The following is a 14,913-nucleotide window of genomic DNA, read 5'->3' as shown; positions in this document are numbered from 1 at the left end:
AAAAAAAAAATGCAGGTTTTGAAGTGGTCTGTTTGAGATGCTGTGGATGATCTTAAACAGGAGGTTTATGCTCAAAAACCCTCCAGTGTGTCTGAATTAAACAATCATGTAAAGAAGAGTGAAACAAAATCCCTCTACAGAGATGTGAAATACCATAGAATGTATAGAGCTGGACAGAGCATTGTCTCTCAAAAGTGAAGCCACCACAGGTCGGGGCCCCCTGCTGTTCGGTTGCAGAAAGCTGTGTAACCCCACCCATCCCCATAGGTTTCAATGGCAAAAAGACAACTTTCAATCACGTTTTTTTCCAATATACTGTAATTCTACATCCTTTATTTAAATGCTGCAGCTAGTGTAACCTCTGCTTATATTGTTAAATAACGTTTTTAAAAACGTTATTCAGCTCTATTCAAAAAGGTGGGACCAATGACTGAATGGGTGGGACCCATGCTGTGAGCTCCTGTGTGAGCTCTGTGGAGGCAGCCCTCAGGTAGAGTAGGCTGTCTCTCCACAGTCTTTCTCCCTCCTCTGGTCTCTACTGCACAGACTCGGGTTTCAGGATCGCCAACATGGAGGAAGATTTTGGCTTCATTTTCATTGAATGAATGAGAACAGCGACGCGGCGTCCATCTTTTTTACAGTCTCTGTGAAAGACTCAATGCCAGTTATAGCCAACGCTTGATCGCAGTTGTTGCTGCCAAGGGTGGCACAACCAAGTTATTAGATTTAGGGGCAAATACTTTTTCACATAGTGCCACGTTGATTTGAACAGATTGTTTCCCATAATAAATGAAATGATGATTTAAAAACTACTTTTTATATTAACTCATGTTATATTTGTCTGATATTAAAATGTTTGTTAAGCTGAAAACAAAAAAAAACCAAAAGAAATGTAGAGGGACAATTACTTTTCCACAGCACTGTTCATCTCGCTACCTCAGTGGGTGTGACTCTGGTGGGGGCTGACGGATGAGGGATGGTTCTATGCAGGTTTTCCTTATTGTGATGTCATTCATACAGCTCATAGAAGCATCTGATTCCTGACACCAAACTCTTTCAGCTGATTCACAGAAGACAGATGGATGGATTGTTTTGGTGCTTGGAGTGTTTATAGTGTTAGTTCAGACTCAAGTGGAAACACACAGAAAGTCCACTTTATACAAAATATGAACAAAAGTATAAGAACACTTGATCATTCATTAGGCTAAAATCAAAGATAACTGTCTGCTGTCAAAAGATTTTTTCTACTAGAATTATTGGAATTGTAGGAATATTGCTGTGCGGATTTGATTGCATTCACCAAAAAGAGCATTTGTGAGGATGACTCATAGCAAAACTATTGGATTTAGCTCAATCATTCCAGAGAACACAGTTCCCCTGATTCACAGCTGAATTCTGGGGGCTTTATACCTATCTACAGCCCACACCTAAACTTGTAACATCATGTCAATAGCTTCATGTTTATTATCTGCTCAAGAGATTCTTATATTGGCAATACTTCTTTACAGGAATGTAATGTGCATTTGCAAATCTGTGTCAGCAATTGGTGCAATAAAAATCTAAAGTAGATGAATAATCTCCCATTGGCCATATTGTGCAGCACCATACTGAACTGAATTGAATTTGTGATCTTAAAGGAGAACTCCAGTGTGAAATGGACTTTTGCTGTAGTAAAACATGATATAAAAAGTTCTTACCTTTAATGAACAGCACACCTCCGCTCTCCCACAGCGTTCCGAGATCCAGAAATTTTAGCAGTTTGTCCAAACACCCTTCAGACAGATATATACATATATGTCTATTTCATTATCAGTATTGTTATTATGGGATGTAAACAGTGGTTTTTAAAAAAAACTTTTTGTGCACTTTTTAAGTTATTAATGCCTTGTTTTAAATGTCAGGGCTCTCCAGCTTCTAGCAAGGATGTGTGGAGCTACTTTGAGCTGAATAACGGGGGAAAAAACTATTTATCGGAGCAAATTATGCCCTGTGTCACCCAGTCTGAAGGGTTTTTGGACAAACAGTTAAAATTTATGGATCTCGGAACGCTGTGGGAGAACGGAGGTGTGCTGTTCATCAATGCTAAGAACTTTTTATCACGTTTTACTACAGCAAAAGTCCATTTTACACCTTTAAATCATATTGGCCCTGTGATGGCTTGGCGGCCTGTCCAGGGTGCATACTGCCTTCCATCCCGATGCCAGCTGGGATAGGCTCCAGACACCCACCCCCCCTGACAGATAAAGCGGTATTGACAATGAATGAATGAATGAATGAGTGAAATCATATTGGAGGACAAATTTAAAAAGCTGAGCAGATATATTTACTTTGCTCTCAAATTTGATTAACACTCTTACACAAAGAAATACAAATAGTCAGCTAGGTTTTATATATTGTTATATATTATTATATATTTTAATGTTATATATTTTTAAAAGCTTAATTAGCCTACAAATATTATTACAGAATTAATATACATTTTATACGTTCCTAAAGAACTGCAATGGGTATTAACCTTCAGTAGCATTGCTCCACAGGTAAAGCAAATTTTCAGAGCACTTGTTTTACCAGTATAAAAATACATGTTTTTAAAAATTTCGTTGTATAAATACAAAGGTTTCTTTAATAAATATGAACATTTTCTGCACAGTCGTTATTTACCTGCTCAAAACACACAGCTGGTAATTAACAGAGCTCAGATACCTAATAGCTTATTATGCTTAGTAGTAAGTAGGTGACCATCAAAGTCAGTGATATTATCAAATGCAAGTTGAAAGAAATTGATTTATTAAAAGAACCACACCTATGATGCCTCATACAGGACATTCAATAAGTACTGTACAATAATAAATGAGCACATTTCATTGCCTTAAAACAGACAAACATTTGCAAGGTTTCTCACTGGTGAACACAGCTAGCGTTTAATGGACTCCTGTATTCAGGAGTAATGGCGTAGTACTGTGTCCTGTAGGTCTCTCTCTGTAGCTCTGAAACTGGCGGTTGTTCACACTGTGATGAAGATATCCATTATAGAAATCTGCTGCTGACAATTTCTTCTTCAGCTTTATGGTTCTGAATCCAACCCAGCCATCCTGGAACACAAAAGAAACACCAGAACAACAAAGATTAGCAGCATAAAATTTGTATATATACGGTCAATAAAAAAAAAAATCATATTTGCAAAAACTTTAAATAGAAGTCAACGGAAAATCATTTAATTCCAAGTAATTCTGGGGCACTCAATAGCTTTTCATGCTTTCTCCATGACCGTGATACATATAGACATGTTGATAGAAATGTTTTTTTTTTTCCAGTTCTTTGGAAAGTGATTACATGTACAGTACCTGTAAAAAGCTTAGACACACCTTTAAGTGTTTTTTTTTTTCATTATTTTAAAATGTTCTGCATTGATGTTAATACTAATGTCATCCAACTGAACCAACTGCATTTGAACATATCCAAGACCAAGGAGAGGGTGGTGGACTTCCGTAGGTCTGGACTACCCTTGCAGCCGGTCTCCATCGAGGGGGTTGATGTGGAGACAGTAAAGACCTACAAGTACAGTTGTGATCAAATTTATTCAACCCCCACTGAAATAAAGTGTTTTGGCCAGTTTGACATTGATTTTGATCATTTCAGTAATCTTATTTACAATTATATCAAAGAGGCACTTATAAATTAGACAAATATAACATAATATTTATGATGGAATAACCACAAATGTCTTTTCTGTGCTCACATCATTATCAGTTTTATTCAACCCCCTAGTGACATTATTTTTTTAGTACTTAGTACAACATCCTTTTCCAGTTATGACAGCTTTCAAGCGTGAAGCATAGCTTGACACAAGTGTCTTGCAGCGACCTATGGGTATCTTAGCCAATTCTTCATGGGCAAAAGCCTCCAGTTCAGTCACATTCTTAGGCTTGCGCACTGCAACTGCCTTCTTTAGGTCCCACCAGAGGTTCTCAATTGGATTTAAGTCTGGTGATTGCGATGGCCACTCTAGAATGTTCCAGCCTTTCATGTTCAACCATGCTCTAGTGGACTTGGATGTGTGCTTCGGATCATTGTCCTGTTGGAAGGTCCAACGTCTCCCAAGCCGCAGGTTTGTGACTGACTCCATCACATTTTCCTCCAAGCTCTCCTGGTACTGAAGGGAATTCATGGTACCCTGCACACGTTGAAGCTTTCCTGTACCATTAGAAGCAAAACAGCCCCAAAGCATAATTGACCCCCCGCCATGCTTCACAGTAGGCAAGGTGTTCTTTTGTTCATAAGCCTGGTTCTTCCTCCTCCAAACATAGCGCTGGTCCATTGTCCCAAACAGTTCTAATTTAGTTTCATCTGACCACAGTACACTGTCCCAAAACCTTTGTGACTTGTCCACATGACTTTTGGTATACTGCAGTCGACTTTTCTTGTTCTTTGGAGTCAGCAAGGGGGTGCGCCTGGGAGTTCTGGAATGGAGGTCTTCGTTATGCAGTGCGCGTCTTATTGTCTGAGCTGAAACTTCAGTGCCCACATCTGACAGGTCTTTTTTTCAGTTCCTTAGCAGTCACGCTGGGATTTTTCTCCACATTACGCTTCAGGTAGCGCACAGCAGTCGCGGTCAGGATCTTCTTTCTGCCACGACCAGGTAACGTTTCCACTGTGCCCTTTAACTTGAACTTGCGAATGATACTTCCGATAGTGTCTCTTGGAATATTTAACAACTTCGCCATTTTTTATATCCACTGCCATTCTTGTGAAGAGCAATAACCTCTTCTCTTGTCTTCTGGGACCATTCTCTTGCCTTCACCATGCTTGTAAACACACCAGTCCTTTTAAATCTGCCTAATTGGTGCTTATCATGCTTGATTGCTGCTCGTTGACATCCACAGGTGTTTTCAATACCTGATTGAAAACACTGGAATGAACCTGTTCTTAGGAGTGGTAGTCGTAAAGTGGTTGAATAATTGTGTCAATGAAGAAATCACAAAAAGGCCATTTAATACTTTATGACAAAAACAATTGATGCTATCTTAGTTGCATTTAGTTCTTTAAGTCCTTGTAAGGATGATGATCATTATGAACACAATTACAAATGTGCACTGAATTCCATAAAACCCTTCACAGCATTGGGGGTTGAATAAATTTGATCACAACTGTACCTTGGTCTGCAGCTGGACGACAAACTGGACAAATACAGACACCCTGTACAGGAAGGGACAGAGCCGGCTCTATTTCCTGAGGAGACTGCGGTCCTTTAACATCTGTAAGAAGCTTCTGCAGATGTTCTACCAATCAATCGTGGCCAGCATTCTCTTCTACGCTGTGGTGTGCTGGGAGGCAACATGAAGAGGAGAGATGCATTGTGGATGGAGGAGCTGGTCAGGAGGGCCGGGGCAGTGGTTGGAGTGGAGCTGGACTCTCTGGTTACAATAGCTGAGAGAAGGACTTTAAATAAACTGCTTTCTATCATGAACAACAATAGTCACCCACTTCACACCACCATCATGAAGCAGAGGAGTGTGTTCAGCGGAAGACTGCTGTCACAGAGCTGCACAACAGACAGATTCAGAAAATCCTTCATCCCCAGAGCCATCAGACTCTTTAACTCCTCCCACCGGGGACGGGATGCTGCTGCTGACTGAGTTTAACCCAGTCACATCACATGGACATTATTCAACCACTTAATTATTAATTCTTTTCACTATCACTTCCCCAATCTCACTTACATTCAAGTACACTTTACTCATGATTGGGTATTCACATATTCACTTTTCAGAACTATATTTGTTACAGATGCATATTTATATTTACATGGCACATCAGTCACTTTCATAATCTATGTCATTGCACCCTGCACTTTGCTCTGTTAATTATTTAATTATGTAATGACTATTAGCAACATCTACTGCACTGCTCTGTTTACAGACAGATTCTATCTATCTATCTATCTATCTATCTAATGCAATTTTTGTTCGTGAACAACAAAAAGTGCTAAACAAACCATTTATATTTAAGATTCTTCAAAGTAGCACCTCTTGCTTAGAGGACAGCTTTGCACATTTTGCCTGCATTTTCTAAGTTTTATGAGGTAGAGTCATCTGGAATTCAGGCTTTTAGTTAACAGCTGTGCTGAACTCATCAAGAGTTAATTACTTAACTTTCTTGTTTTTTAATATGTTTAAGAGCATCAGTTGTAAAGTTGTGAAGAGGTAGAGGTTGTATACAGCCAATAGCTCTATTTGAGTAATAAGAATGTAGTACTAGTAAGTTCTAAGAAAAAGGTCATCCAACCCGAAATTTCAAGAGCTTTGAAAGTATCCTCAAGTGCAGTCGAAAACAAAAATGTTATGATAAAACTGGCTCTCATCAGAACCATCCCAGGAAAGAAGTTGAGACAAACTTCAAGAGTTACCAGACTCAAGGTAAGAGCCACTTAAATAAATAAATAAATAAACACATACAATAGGAAGGTGCATCCAAATTTTGACAGGTATTGTATATACAGTTACAAGAAAAAGTATGTGAACCCCCTTGGGATTACTTGGATTTCTGCATAAATTGGTCATTAAATGTGTTCCGATTTTCACATAAATAACAACAATAGACAAACACAGTCTGCTTAAACTATTACCACACAATGAGGTTTGCATGGTTTTATTAAACACAATATGTTAACATTCACAGTGCGGGGTGGAAAAAATTGTGAACCCCTAGGCTAATGACATTTTTTTAAGAGCTAATTGGAGCCAGAATTTAGCAAGCTGGAGTCCAATCAATGTGATGTGATTGGATGTGTTGGTTAAAGCTGCCCTCCCCTATAAAAAAAAACAGACACCATTTTTAAGTTTGCTGTTCTTAAGAAGCTTGATTGCTTGATGTGAATCATGCCTTGCACAAGAGAGATCTCAGAAGACCTACATTCAGGAATTTTTGACTTGCATGAAACTGGAAAGAGTTACAAAAGTATCCCTAAAAGCCTTGATGTTCATGTGTCCACGGTCTACAAATAGAAAAAGTTCAGCCCTGTGCAAACTCTCCCTAGGCGTGGTCGTCCTGTAAAGATAACTGCAAGAGCACAGCACAGAATAATCAATGAGGTGAGGAAGAATCCTAGAGTGGCAGCTAAAAACTTACAGAAATCTCTGGCACATTTTTGTTGACAAATCTACAATAAGAAAAACATTAAACAAGAATGGAGCTCATGGGAGGACACCACGGAGGAAGACACTGCAGTCCAAAAAAAATAAAAAATTGCTGCACGATTGAAATTTGCAAAAGAACACCTGGATGTTACACAGCACTACTGGCAAAATATACTGTGGACAGATGAAACCAAAACTGAGTTTGGAAGGAACACACAACGCTATGTGCGAAGAAAAAAGGCACAGCACACAATCATTAAAACCTCACCCCAACTGTGAAACATGGTGAAGTGGGCATCATGTTTTGGGGCTGCTTTGCTGCATCAGGACCTGGACGGATTGCAGTCATCAACAGAAAAATGAATTCCCAAGTTTACCAAGACATTTTGCAGGAAAGCTTAAGACCATCTGTCCACCAACTGAAGCTCAACAGAGGATGGCTGATGCAACAGGACAACAGCACAAAACATAGAAGTTAATCAACAACTGAATGGCTTTAACAGAAGAAAATACGCCTTCTGGAGTCCTGACCTCCTGAAACCAATTGAGATGCTGTGGCATCATGACCTCAAGAGAGCAATTCACACCAGATATCCCAAGAATATTATAGCTGAACTGAAACAGTTTTGTGAAGAGGAATGATCCAGAATTCCTCCTGACTGTTGTACAGGTCTGATCTGTAACTACAGGAAAGATTTGGTTGAGGTTTTTGCTGCCAAAGGAGTTTGTGTTCAATAAAACCATGCAAACATATCATTTCTTGTGTGGTATTAGTTTAAGCAGACTGTGTTTGTCTATTTTGTGACTTACGATAACATTTTCCACTCTGATTCAGACCACTTCGGTATGTGATATTGAATCCAATACATATTTGATTTATGCCAAGATGACTCTGAGATTGAAAGAAGGATGCACGTATACAGGAAAATTGGTTTTATTGATAGGATAATTAGGTAACACAGCACCTAAATATTTGGTCTGTGTTTCAATAATATTAGAAGACTTGTGTTACAACCACTGTTTCTGTGTTTCAGTGTCAGTTAGACAGTGTAAGAAATATACATATTTTGTAGAGTACTGTATTAAGGTCGGCAAGGGAGCTGTTACTGATAGATACCAATAACTCATTTGTTGTAAAACTATTTTTTGGAAGAAAAGATTTTTTGCATTAAAATTCAGGTTTATCATCATAGCTTTGATGACACTCCTCCTGCATTCTATTGCTTAACTCTACTGAAATCATCACACCCTTACTATATTATCATGACGCAGCACCTCCGAGCACTTACCTTGCAACACACCAGCAGTGTGTTCAATTCCTTCTGATAAAAGAGAGACCCTGGAACTGCAGCACAATGTGAACCTGCTAAACAAAACAATGATGACAGAATCACAAACGCAGAATAACAAGAGCAGACTCTTACACGTTCTAGCTAACAAATACAGTGGCATAATAAGTATTCATAGCCTTGAACATTTTGTCACCTTACAACTAACCATTAACATAAAATACATAAATGTATTTTATTGAGATAGCACATCATTGTGAAATGGAATTAAATGAATCAAGTAAAGTTTGGGCACCCCTATTAATCTTAATCATTTTTAGTTGTAAATATTTGGGTGTTTGGAACAGCCATTTCAGTTTGATATATCTAATAACTGATGGACACTGTAATATTTCAGGATTGAAATGAGGTTTATTGTACTAACAGAAAATGTGCAATATGCATTAAACCAAAATTTGACCGGTGTAAAAGTATGGGCACCCTTATCATTTTATTTATTTGAATACTCCTAACTACTTTTTACTGACTTACTGAAGCACAAACTTGGTTTGGTAACCTCATTGAGCTTTGAACTTCATAGCCAGGTGTATCCAATCATGAGAAAAGGTATTTAAGGTGGCCAACTGCAAGTTGTTCTCCTATTTGAATCTCCTCTGAAGAGTGGCATCATGGGCTCATCAAAACAACTCTCAAATGATCTAAAAACAAAGATTGTTGAACATAGTTGTTCAGGGGAAGGATACAAAAAGTTGTCTCAGAGATTTAACCTGTCAGTTTCCACTGTGAGGAACATAGTAAGGAAATGGAAGAGCACAGGGACAGTTCTTGTTAAGCCCAGAAGTGGCAGGCCAAGAAAAATATCAGAAAGGCAGAGAAGAAGAATGGTGAGAACAGTCAAGGACAATCCACAGACCACCTCCAAAGAGCTGCAGCATCATCTTGCTGCAGATGGTGTCACTGTGCATCGGTCAACAATACAGCGCACTTTACACAAGGAGAAGCTGTATGGGAGAGTGATGAGAAAGAAGCCATTTCTGCAAGCACGCCACAAACAGAGTCACCTGAGGTGTGCTTTTGCAGAAATGGCTTCTTTCGCATCACTCTCCCATATTTGCAAACATCACATATATGTGTATGTATGTATGTATGTATGTAATATATACACATTTGGACACATGTATAGGACAACTTACTCATGCATGGTTGGGATCTTCCAACAAAATCTAGAAGTTTGATTGGTCTGCCCATCCACATAGTTCTTAAAGGAATCTGTTCACATATAAATTAAATTATTATAACACTGAAACCAATAGAACATTTTACACAACTTTAAAAATTCAAATCCACAGTTATCAATAAAAAGCAGCTCACCCGATATCCTAAGGCTCGATACAGCTGATCAATCTCCGCACACGTCTGCTCCTCCCAAACCAGGTAGCTCATGGAGGAATTGACTTTAGGAGCTAACAGAGGGGTACAGTTATTATTTCTTTCTTGTAACTTTGAGAACTATATATGCAATGTAAACTGCTTTGTTTGTTGAAAAAAAAAATCCTTAAAAATATGGATGTGTATTATTAAAGAAAGTGTATTCTTACCAAACGTGGCACCTTCTTTGGACTGTTCTCTTTTATTTGCTATTCTCTCTGGAAGATTTCTCAGTGTGTCGATTAACTGTGGGGGAAAAACAGAGGGCAGGAGCAAGAGAGTAATGTATGAAGAAGATCCTTTGTTCTGAACTATTGTTTATTTCTGTACAATCTAACACGGAGCAGTGGCAGAGAGTTAATATTCTAAAAATCAACATAACTACCTAGCTAACACAATTAGCACCCATTTCAACAGTAGAGAAATTACACACAAACTTACAAATAACAAATCAGACTATTATTAATATGGATTGTTGCAAGGGCATTTACTTAGCTTATCTATCCAGCTAACAAGTTAGCACACATTCCACCAGTAAATAATTCACAAATAGCATATCTCCAAGCACACAGCCACCAGGGTTGTGTGCTTGGACACAGGGGCATTTGAAATTAAGAGCTGTAATGTTGGTGACAGCTGGAATTTGATACTGATTTATGTTTATGCTTCATGTTGGTGGAACTGAAGCTATTTGTAAGCTGGATAGAAAGATTTCTAGCAAACGAAGGACAGCATCCTGCAAAACACACTGCCTCTGAGAGGGAACTTGGCATTAAAAGCTGCAATCGAGAGCTGGAAGGAAGGGGTCCAAATGTGTTAGCTGGGTAGCTAAGCTAACTGCCAAGAAGGGATTCTAGACAATCAGGCTAAGCTTTCCATTCAGAACTGTGCACAGGTTGTTTTGTCAGTCAGTCTGTCAGTCAGTATTTTGTTTGCAATCATGATAAACCACTGGTCCAATTTTTAGAACATCCCTTTTTTCAGTAGTTCAGTAGTTGTGCTGCATGACCAAGACAAGCTGCATTTTTATCAATGACTTTAATGCTGCCTGCCACTTATTCTTCTCTTTACTGCTGAAACTGAGATGTCCAATGTTAAGCTAAACTAAAGGTGCTGTTGCCATGTGGGTCAGCCAGACCTCTTACTGTACCAGTTTTCGAAGAGTCTTTTAAAGGTGTAGGGAACAGCTCTCTGGCTTCAACTGTAATTTCACTAAAGAAAACACTTTTGATTTTAATAGGTATATATAGTTTAATAGTTCAATAGTTCTCTGCGTTTCTGTATCTTTTTCTAGTGTTTATGATGAAAGTGTGAATGTGCTCTGTGTAAGTGTGCAAATGCTGCGGTAGAGAGTGCAGAAATACAGTCTGTTCCAGCACTGCTGTACCACAGAAAAATGCTTTGGAAATGGACAGACCAGCTGTAAGCTGTTTACCAATGATGTTACCTAATTTTTATAAAATATACTTTTTTTTTTCAGTTTTACCAGCTGAGCTCCCAGAACAGCCAAAGAAGCTCCCAGTTCCTCTGCAGTGATCTTCTCCGGGACTGGGTAAAGCTCCTGGCTGAGTATTGGACCAACGTCAAACCTGAAACAAACCCAAACCGAAATAACCAAATAAAAAAAATCTGATAATGGGATCAACAAACACCAAACAATCGTCCTCCTGATCTTACAGAGACAAAAGGTGTGGATATGGACCTCTTTGGCCTGATCTGCATGATGGAGACTCCGGTGAGTGCGTCTCCGTGCAGAACAGTGTGAAACACAGGTGCGGGACCCCTCCAGCGGGGCAGGAGGCTGGGGTGGATATTCAGAATTCCACTGAAACAATAACAGCAGAAAGAGGGTGTAGACACAAAGGTAAATCATCTTCACTTTTTCAGCACAATACAAATCAAAATGATTTTATTATTGGGTGACTGTAAAAGTGAGAAAATGCTCACTAGGGAAATCTGCTGATGACGTGCTCCTTCAGGAGACAGCCGAACGATACCACAACTCCAACATCAAACTGACCACTGAAATCCACATCCGGCCAGTTGTGAACTCTCAGCTCGTGCTGCTCAGCATATTTCTGAACAGGGACGCTGTTGGACAGGGTGACGACTTCAAGCAAATCCACCAAAGCGCCGTCTCCACTTAATAAAGAGAGTTATTAAAACAAACTACGTATAGCAGTATAATAAACAAACTAAAGAATGCTTCACATCTAATACATACAGAGAAAACAACAAATGTACTATTTACTTACAATTACATTACTTTTATTTAATTTAGTTGCAATATGTTATGGGTCTTTTCTTCATAACAAGCACAGTAGCTTGTTAGATACATTTGGCCCCTGAGGCAGTTGTCAGGCAGGTGTTTTAAGGTAAAACAAGCAAATTCTAACAATAAGCTAACAGCTAACAGCTAACTACAGCTCCCCACCACAGAGACCTACAATACCTGTAGCCCATAGAGCAGTGGTTTTTAACCTGTGGGGTGCCGCCCCCAGTGGACCACAGAGGTACTGCAAGGGGGCCGTAAACCAACTTTTGCAAAGTAAAAGTCTTCCAATGTATAGACAGTCCAGTAAATGTAACTTAAGATGTGTAAGACATTTAATACATTTATTTGCAAAACATGTTTAGGTCGAGCTTGTTGATTGGTTGGGTGTAGTACAATCACATGACAAACAGCATTATCTAGCTAGTAGATTAACAAACTAGTTATCAATTTCTTGTGGAATTTGTTTGGTACATCATGAAAAAACAATTAAAAACAGGATTTTTTCACAACAAAAGACCATCTACAAGTGAAGCAGCCAATAACCGAGAGAACCGAGAAAAGCAGCATATGAAATGAAGAAAATACAGCAGGTGGTAAACTAGCACTAGGCTTCATGTGCACAGGAACCAAAAACTATGAAGCTGATGTTTGTGCTGTATTTGGTTTTAAACGACAAATAAAATATTCGGGTGGGCTGGGAAAACGGTGGGTGAAGTGGGCTGTGAGTGGCGAAAGGTTGGAAATTCCTGCTATAGAGAAATGTCTAACTCAGAAAAACCTAGGAAAGCTCCTGGGCTCAACCTACTGTCAGGAAATGTAAAACACATTCTGAGCCAACCCTGAATCACCCTTTTCTGGACAAGCTAAATGATGCAGATCTGTCACTGAAAGTGAAAGAAGCATGTGAACTGAGGTGGTCAGTTGTCAAAACATTTTAATAATAATAATTCCTTATATCAAGAAAGCTTGCCATAGGAATACTATAGTAAATCAGATCTGCACATCTGATACACATCTGACTACTACATATACATAAAAATGTATATATAGTAAATGTAAAAGACTTGTTTGACATGCGGTTTAGCATGAAAAAAAAGCTTTCCACATGTGCTGGGTGATGTTTCAAACATTTAAATGATTTAAGACATGAACAGTCTATAACTTATGGGTAGGTTAATTTTAACAATAAGAGATAGAATATCTAATATAAAATCCAGAAAATCACAGAAGGTGCTGTGGTCAGAGGAGACAAAAATTGAGCTCTTTGGCATCAACTTAACTCGCCGTGTTTGGAAGAAGAGCAATGTTGACTATGACCCAAATAACACCATCCCCACTGTCAAGCATGGAGGTGGGAACATTATGTTTTGGGGGTGTTTCTCTGCTAAGGGCACAGGACTACTTCACCGCATCAATGAGAGAATGGATGAAGCCATTCTCAATCCTGAGTGACAAAATGGGTTGTGGCTGGGTCTTCCAGCATGACACTGACCCAAACATACAGCCAAGACAACAAAGTAGTGGCTCAAAAAGAAGCAAATTTAGGTCATGAAGTGGCCTAGCCAGTCTCCAGTATAAAATTATACTGTTCATTTATCCATATGTCCGCAAACTTACAAAATCAGCAAGGGATCAAATACTAATTTCCTTCACTGTATATGACTCTGACTTTAACTACTGTCAAAATATAAAAAAAATATTTCTGTATACTTTTATGTAAATAAGGTCTATTGACCATAAATTATATAAAAAAAAAAATCGTAAAAAATACCAAGAGTGTGCAGATCTGTCTTCAAAGCTTAGTGTGGAACTTTTGGAAAATCTACTGTATTTTTTGCACTATAAGGTGCACCATTTTATAAGGAGCACTGCTTAGAGAGAGCAGTACACCAGAGTGTGAATGATCAGAGAGTGTGAACAGGAACACAGTCAAGAAGAAGGAGAACACAGGAGAAGAATGATCTTACCGAGACTGATGGAGGCGCTTTAAAGACTCCACTGCAAAATCATCACTCCCGAAGAACAGCAGCCTGTAGCGGGGCTCAGAGAGGCTCCTGCCCGCAGCCTGAGCACACCCTCGGGCAGGGCTTTCACCAGCGCCCGCTCTCAGCTGCGCTTTAACCAGATTAACCAAACTCCTCCTACACACTCCTACTGCTCCTCTCAGCACTGAACACCCCCGCACCCTCACACACAGCACACCCCACATCCTCTACAACACACACCACTATATATCAATACTGTACTGAACCCTGCAGTGACCTAACATTAGCTTAGCACAGCGGAGCTACCTAACACCTCCTAACCTCATCCTCTAACACTGAATCTGTACAACACTCACACATTCTTAAGGTCGTACTGTTTAGTTCACTACACGCTCAGCATTTAGACTAAAGGAGTCACTGAGCCGCTCACTACTTTAATATGTAAACACGGTCAGTTCTCAGACTTCAGCTAAACACGCTAAAGGTGCCCTGCCATCTTTAACCACAGCTGGTTTATAGCGCGAGACTGACCACTTCATATCTCCCCCGGTAAATCGGAAACTGACGCTAGGGCGAGCTCGCGAGTGGGCCCTTAATAAATAGGGTGCATGGAGCTAAACGGCTAAACATTCAAATTAAAAATAATTATTAACTACTTGTCCGGAATATTCATTTTATTTAAAAATAGAATAAAGTATTCTGTTAAAAAAACAAAGATAACTGACCTCTGTTTTTCCATGTTTCTACAGTAAACTGGGTTTCTGTCGTATAGACACTAAACAATAATTAAAGGTACTAGC

At 39.2% G+C, this 14,913-nt stretch overlaps 1 protein-coding gene across 2 annotated transcripts; it reads right to left on the bottom strand.

Annotated features, from left to right (window-relative positions):
- Positions 1-2,766: 2,766 nt before the first annotated feature.
- mtfmt (mitochondrial methionyl-tRNA formyltransferase) lies at positions 2,767-14,662 on the bottom strand. 2 transcript variants are annotated; one of them, XM_022665163.2, is made up of 9 exons: positions 14,096-14,662; positions 11,801-11,995; positions 11,556-11,678; positions 11,340-11,442; positions 10,024-10,099; positions 9,797-9,888; positions 9,619-9,694; positions 8,426-8,499; positions 2,767-3,092 (listed from the first exon to the last, which is right to left on the bottom strand). In XM_022665163.2, the coding sequence occupies exons 1-9, from the start codon at positions 14,335-14,337 to the stop codon at positions 2,922-2,924; spliced, it is 1,152 nt and encodes a 383-aa protein (XP_022520884.2). In that variant the 5' UTR covers positions 14,338-14,662; the 3' UTR covers positions 2,767-2,921. The 2 variants fall into 2 exon arrangements, with proteins under 2 accessions (XP_022520884.2, XP_022520883.2); XM_022665162.2 differs by having other exon boundaries at positions 8,426-8,502; positions 14,096-14,661.
- Between the last annotated feature and the right edge of the window lie 251 nt (positions 14,663-14,913).

This window comes from Astyanax mexicanus, chromosome 23, assembly GCF_023375975.1.
Source record: "Astyanax mexicanus isolate ESR-SI-001 chromosome 23, AstMex3_surface, whole genome shotgun sequence".
NCBI classification, from domain to species: Eukaryota; Metazoa; Chordata; class Actinopteri; order Characiformes; family Acestrorhamphidae; genus Astyanax; species Astyanax mexicanus.
The sequence above is the reverse complement of the archived record's forward strand: the minus strand, read 5'-3'. Positions and strand labels throughout refer to the sequence as shown.